The 21478-nt window shown below is 37.2% G+C and overlaps 1 protein-coding gene across 1 annotated transcript; it reads left to right on the top strand.

Annotated features, from left to right (window-relative positions):
- The first annotated feature begins 460 nt into the window (after positions 1-460).
- LOC137405589 (protein Mo25-like) lies at positions 461-20994 on the top strand. Its single transcript, XM_068091895.1, has 8 exons — positions 461-554; positions 1238-1391; positions 1613-1777; positions 3260-3378; positions 3664-3832; positions 9206-9331; positions 17557-17700; positions 20571-20994. The coding sequence occupies exons 2-8, from the start codon at positions 1284-1286 to the stop codon at positions 20775-20777; spliced, it is 1038 nt and encodes a 345-aa protein (XP_067947996.1). The 5' UTR covers positions 461-554; positions 1238-1283; the 3' UTR covers positions 20778-20994.
- Positions 20995-21478: the final 484 nt, after the last annotated feature.

Here is a 21478-nt window from a genome sequence, read left to right as displayed (position 1 = left end):
ACATACGTTATTGGCGTCGATATTCGTGCTCAAAGTTGGCTATTCATAGTCAGACGGTTTATTGATTTGGCGAGGTTTAGACGGAACGATAAACTACCGACTTGAAAAAAATTGCTAATTGGTATTGGTCATTCTAGCAGCAGTTCCTAACAATTATTATTTTTATAAGGGTGCGTGTCTGCCCTTGCGCTGCATCAATAGTACTCCCGTAAATTTGGCAGTACATGTACGTATTACGAGCACTGCTTGACCTCTCCATGAAAGCTATACATGTACAATGTACACTACTCACTTTTGGATCATCTGGTCGAATATTTCCATACGCCGATCTTTGCGTAGGATAGACAATATACGACTGCGCCCTGCTAGCATTGACTTTGTTGCAGGTAAATATTATTACTGACGCTAAAAACAAAAAGTCGTATTTAGCTCATGTACTAGACTAAACTTTTACCTGTATTAAATATTGAAGGAACTAACATCGCGAACTGCTGTAGAAGCCTTTTTGGCTTGTCTCTGTCGACGTAAAAATCCCCCATATATATTTTCGTTTGGTCAGTACGCTCTTTATTATGTCATTTAAACACTCTATTATTAAAACGCTCAAACTAGTCGCTGCTAATAAAATCCAATCATAAAATTAAAAAGCCCTAAACCTTGCTCGGAGCCAAGTAAAGCTCAGGCCTTAAACTATGTATGGTACAAAATGCACGATGTCATTTGAGTAAGGTGGCGTACTAGTCAATAGGTATTCCTTTTGTGTGGTTTCACTCTATTTTTTCTGATTTGAACTAATTTTAGCTAACAATACAAGCGCTAAGGTGGCTAAATGCCAGTCTGTAAAATGAGCTTAAACCTTTTTTACAACTTCAACAATTACGTGTTCTTGTTTTACCGTAGAGGTTTTATTTATTTTGGCAATTAACAATCTTAACGACTCGATTTATCATGTGCTAAAAGCGACAGTAATTGTGTTCACAAGTTGCCGCATCTTTATTTCGTCTGGTTTTAAAATCTGATACTGTAGTTCATTGAAACTGAAGCCTTAAACTGCAAAACATAGTGACTTTCTAAACTGATAATAAGTAGAAGCTGGCTGAATTTTTTACGGTTGTGAGCAGTCCTTAATATAGCAGTCCTTCTATGCGTGTTTGTCTATCAGGGAATCAGATAAACAAATAATATTGACATACTAAACTCAAGGCTAGCTCTGGTTTAATTTTGCTTTTGCCTGCAGAATGAGGTGCATGGCTTGATTTGAGGGTTAATTGGTCGCCTTTACAATGCCTCGCTTTGGCAAGTCACACAGAAGTCCTGCGGAAACTGTCAAGGCTTTGCGGGATGCATTAGACACACTGGATAAAAGTCAGGATAAAAAGAAAATAGAAAAGGTAAATTTCGATTGTATAACATCTACTGGTAGAAGAGAAATGAAATACAATAAATACATTAAATGTCTTTCAAGCTATCATGCTCTAGTTGTGATGTTCAGAGTTTTCTCACACACACATAGGTGAATTAAGTTATTCAGGTTTACTCTCCATCTGCTTCTGAGTTGCAGCTGATAAATTTGCAGGCGAAAGTGATTGACTGTGACAATTTGAATTGACAGGCAAATGAAGAGGTAGCTAAGACGATTGCAGGAATCAAGCAGACGCTGTACGGCAGTGCTGAACAAGAGCCTCAGCAGGATATAATAGCGCAGTTGAGCCAGGAGATATATGGCTCACACCTCCTTCATTCCCTCATTCTCAACCTGCATCGCATAGACTTTGAGGTCTGTCATTAGTTTTTTTACAGTCTGTGGTTTTTCTTGCGCTTGCTCTGATCTATTTCGGTATCTCTTGTCAATACAAATGTTACGTTGTTTGGTACAGTCAACCATTCATAGATAAAAGTAAGATCATTCTAATATGTATTTGTTTTGTGTATTCTTATAAAGAAAGCATTGCATTTTGGTTTAGTTCACTCAGCATCAGATGAATCAGCATGGATTTTACGATAAATACTTCAGGCCATTACATGTGGCATTGAAACAAATGTATAACTATAAATATAAAACTATGTAGGTAAAAAGCTAATTCGATAAATAAACTAAAATATATAAAGTATGAATAAATAAAAGGAGACTGTTATTTTCACTTCCCTCTACCTTCAAAGCAAGTAGATTGAGGTGCAGCCTTGTCTATCCAGACGGCGGATGGTGCGTATGTAGAAATGGAGATGCAGTGTTGGTCTAGCTACATCTCTGTTTATATATTGGATAACTTTACATCATAAATATTTTTTGGTTATGGCCAGCTTCTCCACTATTATTAGTTTGAGCCTTCTTCTTCTTCTTCTCATCACCTTAACTTTCTTACTCATAATAGCTACTAGACTGCTTCAGGGATTTCTTGAGAATTAGTTCAAAGATGTTTTCTTATGTTTTTTCGTTATTCGTTGTATTAATTCTAACAAAGCATTGCTTTTTCATTGCCACTTCTACCTTCCACACTAGTCTTTTATTCCATAGTTTTAAGATCAAAAAGGGAAAGATGGAGTAATTTAGAATAGTATTTAAAAACCACAAAACCAAACTATGTGAAGGGCGACAGCGTTGATATGCACTGATTAACAAAGCTGCCATGTCTCAAGAAACTTTAAAAATGATATGCTGAGACTGAGATTTACTCAAATCCAAGACTGTAAGTCGAGAAATGTGTATGCTAAGGTAATCATTAGTCAGTATTTGACTGTATGATGCATATCTATACAAAACATGGGGTTTAATACTTATGTCTCTACAAAGTATACCTTATTGTATATAGTACTTCTTATGTCTATACAAAGTGTACCTTATTTTGTCTAGTACTTCTTATGTCTATATAAAGTATACCTTATTGTGTCTAGTACTTCTTATGTCTATATAAAGTATACCTTATTGTATATAGTACTTCTTATGTCTATACAAAGTATACCTTATTTTGTCTAGTACTTCTTATGTCTATACAAAGTATACCTTATTTTGTCTAGTACTTCTTATGTCTATATAAAGTATACCTTATTGTGTCTAGTACTTCTTATGTCTATATAAAGTATACCTTATATGTTTATACAAAGTATACCTTATTGTATCCAGTACTTCTTATGTCTAGATACAAAGTATACCTTATTGTGTCTAGTACCTTTTATACTCAAGTGTTATAGTATGAATTGCAAACCTCCGCACGCAGCATCTATAGCTTTTCTTTATTTTTTTACTTGTTTGTATTTGCAGAGAAAGAAGGATGTAGCTCAAGTCTTCAATAACTTAGTTCGAAGGCAGATATCTTCAAGAACTCCTACTGTAGAATATTTAGCAGGACGTCCCGACACTCTCTTTCTCTTGCTTAATGGGTTTGTAGGCTATCAAGTTGTCTTTCATTGTTATCTCTCTGTCCAGACTTATTTAATAACTTGAGTTGTTGTTTCTCTGAGACACTAGTTATTCACGGACCGCAGAGCTCTGTGGTATCCTACTCATGCAAGAGTTTGAAAATCATGCATGAGTAGCCTTGCATTAGCCTGTAATGCAATTCCTTGCATTACGGGCTTGTACAGTACCCCTCACCTGCACATCGGTATGTAAACCAAAGAACTAATCTTTATTACAGCGCATACAGTATTACCATCTGCATGTAGGTACGAGAACCAAGACATCGCTCTGCACTGCGGGCTCATGTTACGGGAGTGTCTCAGGCATGAGAGCCTCTGCAAAATTATCCTCCTTAACGATAAGTTTTTTGACTTCTTTAACTATGTCGAAATGTCAACCTTTGACATCTCTTCAGACGCTTTCTCAACATTTAAGGTGAGTTCTACGAATCACTAGTTCTCTTTTGACTTGTCATACACCTTCATTCCTCGTTTCCTTCATCACGAAGGAGTGATGTCAATTATGTCTACACATGACTGCAAAACTGATCACATTATTTTACCAATTATTCTATTATTTAATCATGTACTTAGTATAATCGGCTAATTCGCTTGTGCTTGAACTGTATCGAAGGTCAATGACACAACTGCCAAGTATTGTTCTTATAGCTGTGTAGCAGACGATTAACACGGCTAACAAGACAATGCTGAGAGAACTTAGGCTATGTCTAGCTCATTATTACACGTTTGTATTCTTGTATCCAAGACTTATGTAGGACATTGTTTAAGAGGGTCTGATGCTTATGACAATAACTAGGTCTACTACCAACATACCTGTGCATTATCCTTCCTGATCCTAATCCTAATTTGTTAAGTTCACTTTCTAAGTTTTCTATCGTATACCGCTGTCTGTCATTATGAGCAATGTTGTACAGTAATACTTCAACTTACGAGTGCCCCAACGTACGAGAAACTTGAGATACGAACCAGCTTTTAAGCAAGTTTTAGCACTAACATACGAGCCATGTTTGAGATAGGAGCACGTGAGTCAGTTGCCAAGTAGTTCGGAGGTGTTTTATGAGAACAGCATCACTCTGTATTTTTCAACTGCTCAGGTTATACTTTTGTACCGTGTTTTTGTGTGCGATTTTCAGTGCAGAATTTTGTGAATTAAAAGTACTGTGCGTAGACCGAAAGTCTGCCAGTAAAATGAAAGAAAAAGCGAATGATAACAATTGATATTGAACGAAGAATTATTGAAAAATATGCGAAATGTGTATGCTTGATTGATCTAGCTCAGCAATATGACAGAAATACATCCACAATTATCAAACAGAAGGATTATATTTAGGGCATTTAGTTTACAGAAGGACTAACCACAGTTTCTAAACGGCGTAGCGATCTTCACGACCGCTGAAGGAGAGACTGCTCATATCAAGCTTTGGATAAAATACAAGCAATTGGCCGGTTACAGCGTAACTGAAACGATGCTATGTGAAAAGGTCGGCGCTATCTATCAAGACTAAAAAATAGACATTTGGACAAGTTAGCTAGTGGTCGTGCATTAACCCTTTGTGACGACACATGTGTTCGTCCTACTCGCAACATGTTGAAAGGGCGACAAAGGCAAACGTCCTTAGATAGGTGTCTCTTAAAACGGCTGGCTGGTCGTGAGAGCGAAACAAAGGAAAAATTAGCTAACTAGCAAGAAGAAACTTCAAACTATGAACGCCGAAGAAATCTTAATTAAAGATTGACGATTACAGATAAAAATGAAAGTTTTAGATTTTAGCTTTTAGATTTACTTCTAAGTTTGTCATTTAAGTCTTTGATAAAATCCAAATTTATCAAAGTCAACTGTTGTAATGAAGGATAACTTATCTCTCTCTGGCAAATCCTAGCGTTAGCTGCTATTGTATGTATCTAATTTTACATTTTAATTAATCACATTTCCTTGCATTATTTTTAATTTGTTGCTTTTTGAAAGCATGTGGTAAGTTAGGACAATAACCAACATGTTCTTTCTGTTACAATATCTGGTTTTGAGTGTTTTATTTGCATTTTTTTAGTATGGAAATCAATCAATATATATTTAATTGTTCTATATATAAGTAAATTGCACCAACATGCGAGTAAATTGATATACGAGCTCAGTCTCAGAACGCATTAAGCTCGTAAGTCGAAGTATTACTGTATTGCTATAGTTTGAGAGGCGGAGCAATGTTGTATTGCTATAGTTTGAGAGGCGGAGCAATGTTGTATTGCTATAGTTTGAGAGGCGGAGCAATGTTGTATTGCTATAGTTTGAGAGGCGGAGCAATGTTGTATTGCTATAATTTGAGAGGCGGAGCAATGTTGTATTGCTATAGTTTGAGAGGCGGAGCAATGTTGTATTGCTATAGTTTGAGAGGCGGAGCAATGTTGTATTGCTATAGTTTGAGAGGAGGAGCAATATTGTATTGCTATAGTTTGAGAGGAGGAGCAATATTGTATTGCTATAGTTTGAGAGGCGGAGCAATATTGTATTGCTATAGTTTGAGAGGCGGAGCAATGTTGTATTGCTATAGTTTGAGAGGCGGAGCAATGTTGTATTGCTATAGTTTGAGAGGCGGCAAGTTTTGTATTTATTGATGGCTGTTTGTTTTTAATAGTGCAGATTCAGTAAATGCAGAATATACTATTTTTAGTTGCTGTCAATGTATTATAACAGTCTAATGCTTCTGTTTTTTTCTCAGTACAGTAATAAGTGTTGTGTAGGCCGCAACAAGAATGCATAATTCTCAGAATGTGAAATGTCACTTGAAGGGTGGACAAATCCAAAAGTCACAGTATGAACCGCTCTGAACGTAACAAGTTTGTAGAATTCGTGTTTCACAATTCCTTCATGTTAATCTTTTTTTAGCTCATCAATGACTTGTCACCCACTCAACATAGTAGCTCCGCCATTGTTGGCAGTCATCCAAGCTCACTTGTCACCCACTCAACATAGTAGCTTCGCCATTGTTGGCAGTCATCCAAGCTCACTTGTCACCCACTCAACATAGTAGCTCCGCCATTGTTGGCAGTCATCCAAGCTCACTTGTCACCCACTCAACATAGTAGCTCCGCCATTGTTGGCAGTCATCCAAGCTCACTTGTCACCCACTCAACATAGTAGCTTCGCCATTGTTGGCAGTCATCCAAGCTCACTTGTCACCCACTCAACATAGTAGCTTCGCCATTGTTGGCAGTCATCCAAGCTCACTTGTCACCCACTCAACATAGTAGCTTCGCCATTGTTGGCAGTCATCCAAGCTCACTTGTCACCCACTCAACATAGTAGCTTAGCCATTGTTGGCAGTCATCCAAGCTCACTTGTCACCCACTCAACATAGTAGCTTAGCCATTATTGGCAGTCATCCAAGCTCACTTGTCACCCACTCAACATAGTACCTTCGCCATTGTTGGCAGTCATCCAAGCTCACTTGTCACCCACTCAACATAGTACCTTCGCCATTGTTGGCAGTCTTCCAAGCTCACTTGTCACCCACTCAACATAGTAGCTCCGCCATTGTTGGCAGTCATCCAAGCTCACTTGTCACCCACTCAACATAGTACCTTCGCCATTGTTGGCAGTCATCCAAGCTCACTTGTCACCCACTCAACATAGTACCTTCGCCATTGTTGGCAGTCATCCAAGCTCACTTGTCACCCACTCAACATAGTACCATCGCCATTGTTGGCAGTCATCCAAGCTCACTTGTCACCCACTCAACATAGTACCTTCGCCATTGTTGGCAGTCATCCAAGCTCACTTGTCACCCACTCAACATAGTGCCTTCGCCATTGTTGGCAGTCATCCAAGCTCACTTGTCACCCACTCAACATAGTACCTTCGCCATTGTTGGCAGTCATCCAAGCTCAACATCAAATTGATGTTTTTCTATGTAATCACCAGCATGACATAGTGCTCTGTTTTCTTTTAGTTCATCTCCTCCAACTGAAAGTTGTTTACTATTTGTTACTGAGTCACACTATTTACTATTTGTTACTGAGTTGACAGGATACCCCAACACTGATCTCTATGTAATCACCAGCATTACATATTGCTCTGTTTTCCTTTAGTTCATCTCCTTCAACTAGAAGTTGTTCACTATTTGTTACCGAGTCACACTATTGTGTGAATAATGTTTAGTATTTGTTACTGAGTCACACTATTGTGTGAATAATGTTTACTATTTGTTACTGAGTCACACTATTGTGTGAATAATGTTTACTATTTGTTACTGAGTCACACTATTGTGTGAATAATGTTTACTATTTGTTACTGAGTCACACTATTGTGTGAATAATGTTCACTATTTGGTACGGACTCACACTATTGTGGGAATAATGTTTACTATTTGTTACTGAGTCACACTATTGTGGGAATAATGTTTACTATTTGTTACTGAGTCACTATTGTGTGAATAATGGTAGGGAGAGTTTGAAAATTTCTTTTGAAAGGCAAATGTAGATTTATATCACACATCTGAACTTAAATGACTCGCTCAAAGGGACCAATGCTGGACTATGGTGACCAATGCTGGACTAAGGTGATCTCTATTTGACAGGATACCCTAAAGGCGTGGTCAGACGAGCACCGAACCGACGTAGGTTCGGTTCGGAGGCTGGTTCGGTTCGTGGCACATGTCACACGGCCACCGAAGTCACTTCGCTTCGTAGATACCATATGTATAGAGACAGGACACGGTTTCATTAGTAGTTGTTATGTATTTGAGTTAAATATTTCTATTGTAAACAAAAAAAACTTTGAGGAACAATTATAAATTATAATTACACAGCAGATTTATCAGAAGATCGTTCGGCTGCTCAAAATAAATCACTCGATACAAATATTTTGCTAACCCTTCCCATCAACATAATTATATTTTTTTATTAACATATGAATGTTTTTCTATGCTGAGTACATAACAAACAAAAACAGTCTTTATCATAGTACTGTGGTTTTACATAAATAAATCAGTCAACGATAGTTCATCAGGATGAATATGACACATTACTTATATTCTACACGAAAGAAAATCACAACCATTCCCTTACATTTATGCAAAACTTAAGTGCAACATCTTACATTTATGCAACCCAATCACAAGTCCGGGTGAACCTTGTCGTAAATTGCTTCATGTTGTTTATTTAACGAAATAAAAGTATCGTCCCATTTCTTTTTTAACTTTACTCACACGCACGTAAGAAGAAATGTGACGCGTGCTCGCTAGAATTCTAGAATTTTAAGCAGCCAATAAGAGCGAGGGTTCGGCACGAAATTTCGAACAGTACCGAAATAGTTCGTTTCGGCCAGAAATGTCCTCAGCCGAACTTTTTAGAGCTGAAAACGATGTCGTTCTGCGTCATTTAGTTCGGTTCGGCGCTCGTGTGACCACCCCTTAACTCTGATCTCTATAAGACAGGATACCCTAACACAGATCTCTATAAGACATGATACCCTAACTCTGATCTCTATAAGACAGGATACCCTAACTCTGATCTCTATAAGACAGGATACCCTAACTCTGATCTCTATAAGACAGGATACCCTAACTCTGATCTCTATAAGACAGGATATCCTAACATTTATCTCTATTTGACAGGATATCCTAACATTTATCTCTATTTGACAGGATACCCTAACACTGATCTCTATATGACAGGATACACTAACACTGATCTCTATATGACAAGATACCATAACACTGATCTTTATTTTACAGGCTACCCTAACACTGATCTCTATTTGCAGGATATCCTAACACTGATCCCTATTTTACAGGATACCCTAACCAAGCACAAAACTGTTGTTGCTGAATTTCTAGAAGAAAATTATGACCGCTTCTTTGATTACTATCAGCGTCTTCTGAACTCAGAGAATTACGTTACAAGGAGACAAGCTCTGAAGGTAAATTATTTACTTGTTCATCTATTATGTACTACTAACACAAGTATGTACTATCACACATATATACAATTATCACACAATGTACTACTATCACATGTATGTACTAATATCAAATATATGTACTACTATTACATATATGTACTACTATCTCACATGTAAAACGTCACAATGTATGGCTAGATGCCTACCACAGCGCTGTTAACCTTTGTAAAAATGGTACAAAGAGGTCAAATTAAAGCTACATCAGCTAATGATCAAAAAATTGTCATTAATTTCATGAGTGTATAATGGGCGTTTAAATAGAGAAGGGGTGGAGTCTAGCATGATTGTAATGTTTAGGATAGATGGCTTTTATCTCTAGTGGAGTGTTTATATTAGAGAGATTAGATGGGAGTGTGGCATATTGTCGCTAGTGACCGTGACACTGTTTACAGTTGTAGTTGTCCCGTCGTCTATGCCAGTCGTCTATGCTCGTGGTCTATGACGATTTTATTTAATTCTCACAGGCCTCCAGTTGTCAAATACTTATCCTATATCTCACAGTGTGTCATATTACCATCTCATCTGATCTGGTTTACCTTGGCGCATGTGTTAGCGGGTAACTTAAACACCTTTTCAGCCACTTCTTTTCTAACAAACTAATGCGTATGCTGGATAGTTTACTGGATTCAAGGACTATTTTTTGCGAGTCACAAATGTGTAGGATATTACTACTACATTTACTAATACATTAACATTTGTAAGAACTTTCTGTTAAAGGGCAAAGCTGAAGGATTATATTACATGCTCCTGAATATTACTTGTAAATTGTAAAAACACTCGGAAACATTTGCCTTATTCACTTGGTTTAGTTTTTATTAAGAAAATGCCAATTACTGTACAAGGTCATACACAGTTTTAGGAATATCACCTGATGGAAACATCAATTCATAGCCATAGTACAAAATTAACCAGTAAATTACAATGTAACTACTTGAATGACTTTCATGATATGGTGTCAAGTGTTATTAAAGTAAAGCTGGCAGAGTGCTTGTGGGGTGACGGTGGCACTGCTGGTGCTGCCGGTGCTCGCTTATCTGTGTGTTGTCATAACTGTGTCTGTTCTTCTGCAAACTGTCAGCTGGGCTGTTTGACATATGGGGCTGTCTTGCTGCTAGTTTCGAGTTATGGGACAGTCCATTTTGTTTTATGTTTGTACTTTTTGTTATATATGCTTCACCTATAAGTATTTACCTGTATACTATACCTATACGCAATACCTATGTATATGTATACCTATATATATATGTATACCTATACGCAATACCTATGTATATGTATACCTATATATATATGTATACCTATACGCAATAAAACATTACATAAAGATTAAGTTTCACTGACCCACATGCGAGTCTTCTTCCATGAGTCCAACAGCTTTGGCTACTTTTTAAAAGTGAAGCTGACAGAGTGCTTGTGGGCAGCCGGTGACGGTGGCGCCGCTGGTGCTACTGGTGCTCGCTCGTCTGTGTGACGCCATGGTTGTGTCTGTTCTTCTGCGAGCTGCCAGCGGGGCTATCCTGCTGCTACCAGACAGTCCATTTTGCTGCATTTGAACTTTTTGTTATTTTCTATGCTTCAACCATAAATGTTACGCAATAAAACACCACTCACATACATGCAAGAGGTTAGGTTTAAGAGGAAATTTAAGGACAGATACCTTACCTGTTGCCACTGGTGGCATTGCACCCCAACCTGCCATTCTGAGGGTGCGCTAGACCATTAGGCTATAATCTTTCTGTAACACGGTTGCTATCTAACCTATTTTCCTTACCTATGAATTGCTTAGGAATTTTTAAGTTGGATATCAGCAGCCATCTGTTGATACGAGTTGCATCATTACAATATTTTGAAAGTCACTTAAGTTTATTACTGTTCAATTTTTAAGTTTGTTTTACTCGATCTTCGAGTTAGGAAAACAACATATATGTAAAATATTTCATTTTAGTAAAGCTGAATTTGATTTTAGTGGCTGCAATTGCTCTATTAATTTCACCCCCTAGGTACCATATACTTACCATATAGTTACCACATAGTTACCATATAGTTACCACATAGTTACCATATAGTTACCATATAGTTACCACATAGTTACCATATACAGTTAAACATGGATAACTCGCCCTCGGATATAGCGAACACATGGTTAACGCGAATGGATTTGCTTGGTCCGTTCCCACGCAAAGATAAATGGCTTTATATAACTCGACCTCGGCACCGTTAACTCGAACAGTTTTTTGCCGAATTCACAAACATGGTTTCCGTTCAATTTATTTCCAAGGAGTTTCCACTAGTCGCGGAGCTGAGACTACTCCGCTTTCTTAACGAAAGCGCTTTTTATACGCGTATAATGTACATATAATTTCCCCCGTACCGTATAATGGAACCGGAAAAGAAATCGTATAAAGATGATTAATAGGGTCGCTAAGACGTTCGCTCAGTTACGGCCAAGCTATAAACGTTAGAAGGCGTTAGTGATAAAGATTTAATAAAGATAGACACAGCATGCAAAATACCGTAAGTCCTCATGTGAGCTCAAGCCGCGCAGCTTGTGCTCAAAACCAGATGATTCACGAAAGAAAAAATAATCCTCCAACAAGCCGCGTATGCCCACAGACCGCGGCTAATGACCGAGGTTTTGTCGTCCTTGACCCCTTCAGGAGCGAGTGTTGAGAAGGGTTTCGTTATACCCAGTACTCTTGAATAAGAAAACAGGCTACATCAGTACATGTGAAAAGAATTTTCTTTTACTTCCAAGTTCGAATTAAAATTTCTAAACCCTTGCATCAACAACTTTTTGTCATGTCTCAGCTAAATTTTTATTGCGCTGTTAGAGGGCTTCACGTTTATGGAAATATGCGGTCAGGAATGAAACGGTTTTAATGACCTACGACTGTGGTGAGTTAAACATTAGCGATAAATTCTTCGGTAGTCTAAAGTATTCCATAAACATGACCCTGAAAATAAACGAGTAGGTTGCCAAAATCCCGTACATAAAAGTGTATCATGACTGCGGTTCTATGGTTATAGCGCGGAACTGAGCAGAGACCGCATTTATCGAGAAGCCGCCCTAAGCTTCACGTAAGTTTTAAAAACTTGGATTTAGCCGCGGCTTATTACCTTGAACCAGAAGCCGCGCTCAACGACAAGTCGCGCGGCTTGAGCATAAGGACTTACGGTACATATTGTAACAGTGATTATATGCGGATACATAAAGATAAAATGTCACAAATAGGCTCGTGGCTTGGCGTCCGCTACAACAGACATCCGCTTTACGATGGCATCACGCAAGCAAAGAAAAGCGTGGAAACCTGACAAACTTAAAGTACTCGAGGAAATCGAAGTAGGGCAAAAGCTATCAGCATTATCAAAAAGAGAAAATCTTCCAAAAAGTACAGTGTCAACATGGATTAAACAAAAACAAAGAATAAGATCGTTATGTGACCAAAATTCATCAAGGCTAATAGATCGTTCAACGTCGCACGATGATTTGGATGGTGTATTATTGACTTGGTTTAGACAAGTGCGTAGTGAAGGCGTACCTATCGATGGGCCAATTTTGTTAGAAAAGACTAACAAGTTTTTACAGGATTTAGGAAAAGATACTACTGTTTCTCATGGTTGGATCGACAGGTGGAAGAAAATGCATTCTATTGGCAGTGAAATAGTTGTTGGAGAGTCATCTTCAGTTAATGTTGGAGAAGTGGAAAAGTGGAAAGAAGAGGTGCTTACTCCATTACTTCAAACGTACACTTATGATGACATATTCAATATGGACGAAACCGGGTTGTTTTACAAGCTCATGGTCGACAAAACGTTGCACTTTAAAGGGGAGAAGTGTAGTGGAGGGAAGTTGTCAAAAGAAAGACTGACTGTGGCACTTTGCGCTAATATGTCGGGCACCGAGAAGGAAGTTCCTATTGTAATAGGAAAGTTCAAAAATCCCCGCTGTTTTAAAAATGTTACTAACCTTCCATGTCAGTATTACCACAATAAGAATGCTTGGATGGTGAGTGACATCTTTCAAACATGGGTAAGAGATTTTGATCGTCGGATGACCAGAAAAAACAGAAAAGTGCTTCTCATCATTGACAACTGTTCAGCACACCCAACTATGAATGGGCTTATGTCAATCAGGCTTCTTTTTACACCACCCAATACCACAAGCGTGCTGCAACCTATGGACCAAGGAATCATTCAAACTTTAAATCTTACCATCGTCAGCAAGTTTTGCAATTCACTGTTGATTACATTGACACTCATGGAAAGAAGCCAGAAGCTTCTATCAATGTTTTGCAAGCAATACGCTGGGTGGACAGAGCATGGAGCCGTGTCACAAAAGAAACGATTGCCAACTGTTTTCACCACGGGTTTGGTCATACCAAGCTTGATCAAACAGATGCAACTTCAACTGCTGATGATAATGAAGAAGGTGACACTGTGAGAAATCTAAATCTTTACTACACACCATAGATTCTACATCAAATGTGACAGCAAGTAAGTAATCTTGAAATAGCCAATGCTGTTACATTATTATGAACTCGACCCGATAAAGGGCTAAATTTATGACTGTCTAAGGTGCCTAACAAATGTTTTAAAAATAGTGTTACTTTAGCTTAAATTCAAGTTTGGTTTTGCAGATGAGCTTTTAGTGGTTGATGCAGACATTACTGTTGCTGAGCATTTGAGTGATGCAGAGATTGTGCAGTTCGTGACATATTGTGGTACTCTCGATGAGTCCGATAGAGAGGATGAGGCTGAGATTGTTGAACCTGATCCACCTACCTTGGCTGATGCAAACAACGCTTTAGATGTCCTCAGACATTTTATAGATACGAGAGAGTGCAAGGACTATAATAACTGTTTAAAATCTATTTCTACAATAAGTCACACTGTTGATCTTTGTCAAAAAAATACCTTGTCACAGACTACACTCGATAAGTTTTTAAAATGAAACAACTGATCAGATGTAAAGCATGCTTTTTTGCATTGGTCATAAATGTTTACTTATGTCCAGTTTTAAAAATTATCAGAAAGAATAGATATTTTTCTATTGGGCTGAGATTTGTTTGCAGTTTTAGGTGATGTGACTGACAAGACGTTTTAAGATTAAAATTGGCAAAATTGATCTCGAGTAAAACACTCAGAAGAAAAAATGTCTTCTGAGCGTTTTAACCGCGATTAGGTTTTGCCAATTTTAATCTGAAAAAGTTCTGGCAGTCACATCACCTAAAACAACACACAAATCTCAAGTGTATAAAAATATCTATATTTTCTGATGAATACTTTAAAACTCTACATCAGATGCCCTTTAACTTACAACAAACAACCTATATTTTAGTTTTATATATACATGTAGTTTGTATATGTATCTACTGATAAATACATTCACTTGTGACTGCTCTGATAACTTGAACGCTCTGATAACTCAAACACTTTTGCTCGGTCCCGTGAAGTTTGAGTTATCCATGTTTCACTGTAGTTACCATATAGTTACCATATAGTTACCACATAGTTACCATATAGTTACAACATAGTTATCATTTAGTTACCATATAGTTATCATGACATCATATAATAAAGAGTCTGTTAAGTTCTAATAAACATCCAATACAACATCAATAACAATGACGAGTAATATAGGAGTCAAATCACAATTAATTGATAATAGTGATGGATTTGACGTGTTGGTCATCTATATATTTCTCAAAGTTTGTGTCTGTCCTTCGGTATGTCCGGCTATGGCTATTAAAATCTTAGAATGAAGAGTCCGTATCGCAGAAGATTTGAACTCAGACCCTCCAGTTCACCAATCCAATGCCTTACCAATTAAGCCACACAAGCTTGATGGATTCATTAGGTGACATATGTCGTTATTTTGGTGTAAACATGCTACAGCTATCCGTTACAGCGCATGGAGAGCGGTAGCGTAATTTTATGCGTGCTCAATCATGAGAGCAAGTAGTTAGCTCTTATTAATAAACTTACTCAAAGTAGCCATTGGCAATGTGCCAGGCTAATAGCAAGTGGCAGGCAACTACATTACCTCTCATTGTTTACTAGTTGATTTTTAATACCCGTGCAACGTCGGGCATTCTGCTAGATATTAATAAAGTCGAGTAGATGTCCTTTAATAATACTCTCTGGTGAAATGAATACACATATGTTGTCAAAAGACTAAGACGACCAGATGTAATGTTAGGACTCTCACTCCTCAGATGCCAAATAATTTGACACCTGATTCACTCATAATAGTTTTTAAGACTTTCAACCCACACCTGAGTAGCTTGACATCTGAACTGACTGAATTTCAAGGCCAGCCTAGGTTGAGTGATGCCAATCATCAGACAATTACTCTTCCTTTCATCTGCTAAAACTAGTCCTTAAATATGTAGGTTATGTAACCCCATTGTTCTAGGATGGCTGAATTCCGCCATCTTGATTGGGCAGTTTCATCTCGGCTTGCCGATTGGTAGAGGTGGAACGAGACAGGTTTTTCAAGTTCGAGACGAGACTCGAGACACTGTCTTGTAAAAATTCGAGACACGAGACAGTAAAATAATGAGCATTTGGTGATGATTTTACTACACAAGTACTAGCGTACTTGATACATATAAAATTGATAAACCTCTTTTTAAATTGAATTTTCACCTGGTGTAAACGATTTAAATACAACATTTTAATAGTGATATGCATGTATTTTTTGTAAACAAAAGTGACACAAACAGTTCTAAAATAGCGAAGTTATATATTTCGAAGAATTTTGAGCTTGATTGATAATAATTATTATAAACATATTGCTTTGTACATGTATATTTTTACCATCTATTGAATAGTTCTTACTTTTTAATGTACCGTAATGTGTAATGAAACCGATAGCCGTCGCTCTACAAAGAAATACCGCAACTAAAAGAACACACGATAACACTTTCATTCTTATCGTTTCATTAATGTTAAGTTTTGTTTGTGTATTAACTGTAGTATGTGAATTATATTTAAATTGTACTCATGAAATTATATGAATTTCTGTGTACATGTATATTCTTATATTGAACTAACAATAATATCATTGTTAATTGAACACGGACTATGGTCGACACAGCCTTTCGTTCGTTTCTCCGTGTCCGGGCAAGTTTTATCCGTAATTGGTAGTATATAAAAAAGGCCCGAATTTTATGAAGGGCAGTTGGTGTTTGGACACGATACGATAAAATACAGACATTTTACCCGCAATAGTCTTATTTATTAAATCGGATTATCCGCAGGGTAATTGGATACGACCCGGTATCTGTTTTAAGGACACAGAATCGAACTACAATATATTAACAGGGCCGTTGTCCGGACTACATGATTAGACTCGGTGGCCAACATAATCAATAGCAGCAGGTAGTAACTGACCGGGTATAATTTTAAAGGCAGTTGCCCGCAATCCATTACAATCCAACAACTCCAATATATGGAGTTGTTGTTGTTACCGTGAGAAGCCATGTTTTAACAGTCGTGCGCAGGCGCTGTAGTACTATTTCCTGTCTCGAGTTTGGCAATAGTTAAGTCGAGACGAGACCGAGACGAGACAGGTCGATACTCGAGACGTCTCGTGTCTCGTTCCACCTCTACCGATTGGTCCCCGTGTGGCACTCCCAAGGCAATCACTCTATCATTTATATAAAAGATAATGAGTATTACATAGATGTAAGTACTCTATTTTAATGCAAACAATTTATCTATCAGATAGATCATAGGACGTGTTTGACTTTCCTTCTTAGTGAAGGAGTAGGTTCCATAACAAAGACAGTCTCTTCAAAACAGCCTAATTTGTCAAGTTTCTCTCATCTCACGTATATGAATTATGTCGCCTATTTGACCGTATTACCACACCAGGGGCAAACTTAAATTTACTTTTTGACTTAAATCAAAGTGTGAAAAACTTATTTCTTTAAACTTGTAAACTTCATGTGTTAAACTTCCTATAAATCCAAGATATTCTCCATAACACTGTCTATGTTAGACACAGGCTATGCTTGGTCACATGATAAATGTAAGCTATAAAAGCTAACATGAATATATGTTATTCATGAGCTTTATTTTAAATCAAGGTTATAACAGTTAACGTGATCCATTAAACACAATTGATAACAATTAACATGGTTATGTATTAATCACTCTTGAACACTGTTTTTATGCAGCTGTTGGGAGAGCTGTTGCTAGATAGACACAACTTCACGATCATGACGAAATACATTAGCAATGAGAAGAACCTGAAATTAATGATGACCATGCTGCGAGAGAAGAGCAAGAACATACAGTTTGAGGCTTTTCACGTTTTTAAGGTAGGCTATTGGAGAGTTGCCATCAGTAATTCATATGCGTATACATAAGTATATATCTATAAATATCAACATTTGTCTGTCGCTTGTCTGGTTATAGCGATGACGTTTTAGCAATGAAGAATCATCTTCATACTGGATTTAAACTGCCAACAATCAAATCGCAGGTCTACTAACAAGCGAGTAACCACAAGGCTAAGCCGATCGTATCGCACCAGTTGCTCTTACCAGATACTGCATATCTTTTTCGCGATTGCACACGCTAAATGTGCACTTTTTATTATTGATTTATAAATTGCAGCCACGGGTTATGATGCCGCTGTTATTCGATTTTTTTCGTCTCACAATATGGAACATGATTTTTTTTGTTCTCACCATACAAAGATGACTTTTTATGTTCCGATTTTTCCATCTGTTTTCCGCCATATGATATCAACAAAAAACTCTCTCAAAATTGAAATTTGTCAGTCGGTGTACTGATTATGGCGAATTAACGGAAATGTCAATATACTATTCGCCGAAATCCTTCCCAATGTCTGAAAGAGATACGATGCTCTCTCTCTCTATCTCACTTCTGCATTATTTGTTATAAGTTATAGTAAAAGCGAAACCAAAAACGGATAAGTGATAAAATTTTAGCCTCTGGCAAAGTTGAAGTTTAGTAAAATACTACTAAAACTTAGCTTCAAGTATATGTTGAGTAAGCTAATTTCATTTAAGTTAAATTCAACGTTTATGTTATACATCTGTCTCGAAGGTAAGAACTCCCTACGTACTGCAAGTAGTACATTGTGATGTTACGTTTCCTTGCAGACTATAACCACTAAAATGCACTAAAGTTGCTGTCGGTAACTTCATTTACTAAGGTTAACATTCACTATTTGGTTACTAATTTTTAATATGTACAGTGCATGTAAAATTTTAATGATTTTTACATAGGGGTGTTTGAATTAGATAATTACTATGGGGTTCTATATCACTCCATATGACATTTTCGCTTTATGATGCCAACACTGAAATGAATTAAAATCATGTAATTGTATACCAAAGAATTTTTCATTGTAATTGCAGCAAAACAGACTTTATTTAGCCATTTCTTTAATGATTTCACTTTTACATTTAAACACTTTTACAGATGTTTTATTTTCTTCTCTTAATTTGTTTCAACCACAAAAAAACACTTTTCTCGTGATATAAAGTTTGAGAATTGGAATGGTAACTGTTGTTATATGTTACACAAAAATAAATTTTCTGTGCAAAAACTTTTTTACTACCCCGGCGACGCTGGACATTCAAATAGTATATGTATATATGTGCTCAGTCCGTATCACTAAAATGTTAAGGAAAATTCTAAGCTGTAAAAAGAATTTTGGTGGAGTAAGATAATAATAATATGGGTAAAAGAAAATAATACATGGCTAAAAATCACTGCAAATCGGATTCGTCCACTCCACGCTCTTCATTTGATCATATCAACTGTTAACTTGTATAACGTATATATGTATCTATATGTATGTATGCGTGCGTGCGAAACCTCTACTTGCGAAATTAATCTGTTTCGGAAGTCGTTCCGTAAGTATAAAGCCTAACTAGAAACCTATTTTACCATATAAATTCCCTAATGCATTTCAAGCCCCCACAAAATCCGGACAACATTTGTATAAATCATAAATAAACGCAATGGTTAAAACCTGTAACAAATACATGTTAGAATTATATTATTACATAATAACTAGAAAAGGTACATATGAAAAGAAAAGAGAACAGAGAAATAACGAATGAAAACAATGCTTGGTTTGTTGGCCGTCTAGACGAGGTTAAGGGAAGACCGCAGAAAGTGGGTAGACAGCGGTCAGAAGAGTTGGGGGTTGTATTGTATTCTTGGTTTGTATCATAGCCTTGGCTTTGTTTCACTCAGAATAAATGTTTGAAGAACGTAAGTACATGTAAAAAGATTTATGTCGGCACCGACAGAAAACTGTGTCATCGTGTAGATACCACACAGATACCACAGATATCTCTTACTCCGTATGTGATATATGATAACTCCAAAGTATACAACGAATGAAAACAAAACGCTTGTCATTTACTGACTTTTGCTATCAAATAAAACTTATTGGTAAAATGGTCAAAATGCAAAACAAATGGTTGTAGATATCTGTATATATATACATATAATGCTAGGCATTTGGTATGTACTGGTTTCACTGTACATATGTGTATATACATATAATGCTAGGCATTTGGTATGTACTGGTTTCACTGTACATATGTGTATATACATATAATGCTAGACGTTTGGTAAGTACTGGTTTCACTGTACATATGTGTATATACATATAATGCTAGGCATTTGGTAAGTACTGGTTTCACTGTACATATGTGTATATACATATAATGCTAGACATTTGGTAAGGACTGGTTTCACTGTACATATGTGTATATACATATAATGCTAGACGTTTGGTAAGGACTGGTTTCACTGTACATATGTATATATACATATAATGCTAGACGTTTGGTAAGGACTGGTTTCACTGTACATATGTGTATATACATATAATGCTAGACGTTTGGTAAGTACTGGTTTCACTGTACATATGTGTATATACATATAATGCTAGACGTTTGGTAAGGACTGGTTTCACTGTACATATGTGTATATACATATAATGCTAGATGTTTGGTAAGTACTGGTTTCACTGTACATATGTGTATATACATATAATGCTAGGCATTTGGTAAGTACTGGTTTCACTGTACATCTGTATATATACATATAATGCTAGACGTTTGCCCATGAAGTCATTGCATGAGCAAGCTTACTGTCATTAGCATTGAATCCTTCTTTAGTCGTCCCACCTTTTTTGCAGGTCTTTGTCGCCAACCCAAACAAACAAGAGTCTATCCGAACGATTCTTTTGAGAAACCAAGACAAGCTTGTCGAGTTTCTCACCAACTTTCACAATGACCGGTCCGATGATGAGCAATTTAACGATGAGAAAGCCTACCTAATCAAACAAATAAAGGAACTAAAACCATCGCCAGAGGGGGCTGCAGCGATGCCCGCCAATGCTTAGAACCAGTTCAGTGTTTTAACTGAAATTATTATTTTTGTTTAAATCACCATCCCGCTAGGATGAACTTACTGTAGCCTTTGGCACCGCTGAACTGTTCCGAGCGCGAGTTGCAACTTAACTCACAGCAATGGTTTCCCTATTTATGCTTTATGTATTCTCTCTAGCTAGTGCTAAGACTTCTAAAGAAATTAAAAGCCTGCTCCTAACAAGAAGCACACAGTTTTGTCTCCTAGTCTTAATGTGGTGTGGATGGATGCTCTAGATTCCCTCATTCTGGGATGTTTCCTGAACTGTTTTGTATCATTTACAAAAGCTGTAAATTTACATTACCCTTGTAGTGCATAGCGGATGACAGGCGGACACAGGTGGGCCGAGTTAAGGCTTGTCTATTCTTACCCTCACGAGTTACTTGGAACTCGATTCTTGCAAGTTTGCTAGCAGGTCGTGCCATGCATTGTGTAAAGCTACTTTTAAATAAATCATGCCAGTATAGCATAGTATAGCATGATACAATGAATATTCATTTCTTGTTTATCTTTGGCTTGTGTGGAAATGACATCAAATGATTTGTGCAGTTGAAGTTTGGATGTTTAAGTTCTAAGGAGCTATGGGCCAGGACTAGCTATGGGCTAGGACTAGCTATGGGCCTGGACTAGCTATGGGTCTGGACTAGCTATGGGCTAGGACTAGCTATGGGCCAG

This window comes from Watersipora subatra, chromosome 10 (genome assembly GCF_963576615.1).
Source record: "Watersipora subatra chromosome 10, tzWatSuba1.1, whole genome shotgun sequence".
NCBI classification, from domain to species: domain Eukaryota; kingdom Metazoa; phylum Bryozoa; class Gymnolaemata; order Cheilostomatida; family Watersiporidae; genus Watersipora; species Watersipora subatra.
Note: the sequence above shows the minus strand (reverse complement) of the source record. Positions and strands in the feature narration are given on the sequence as shown.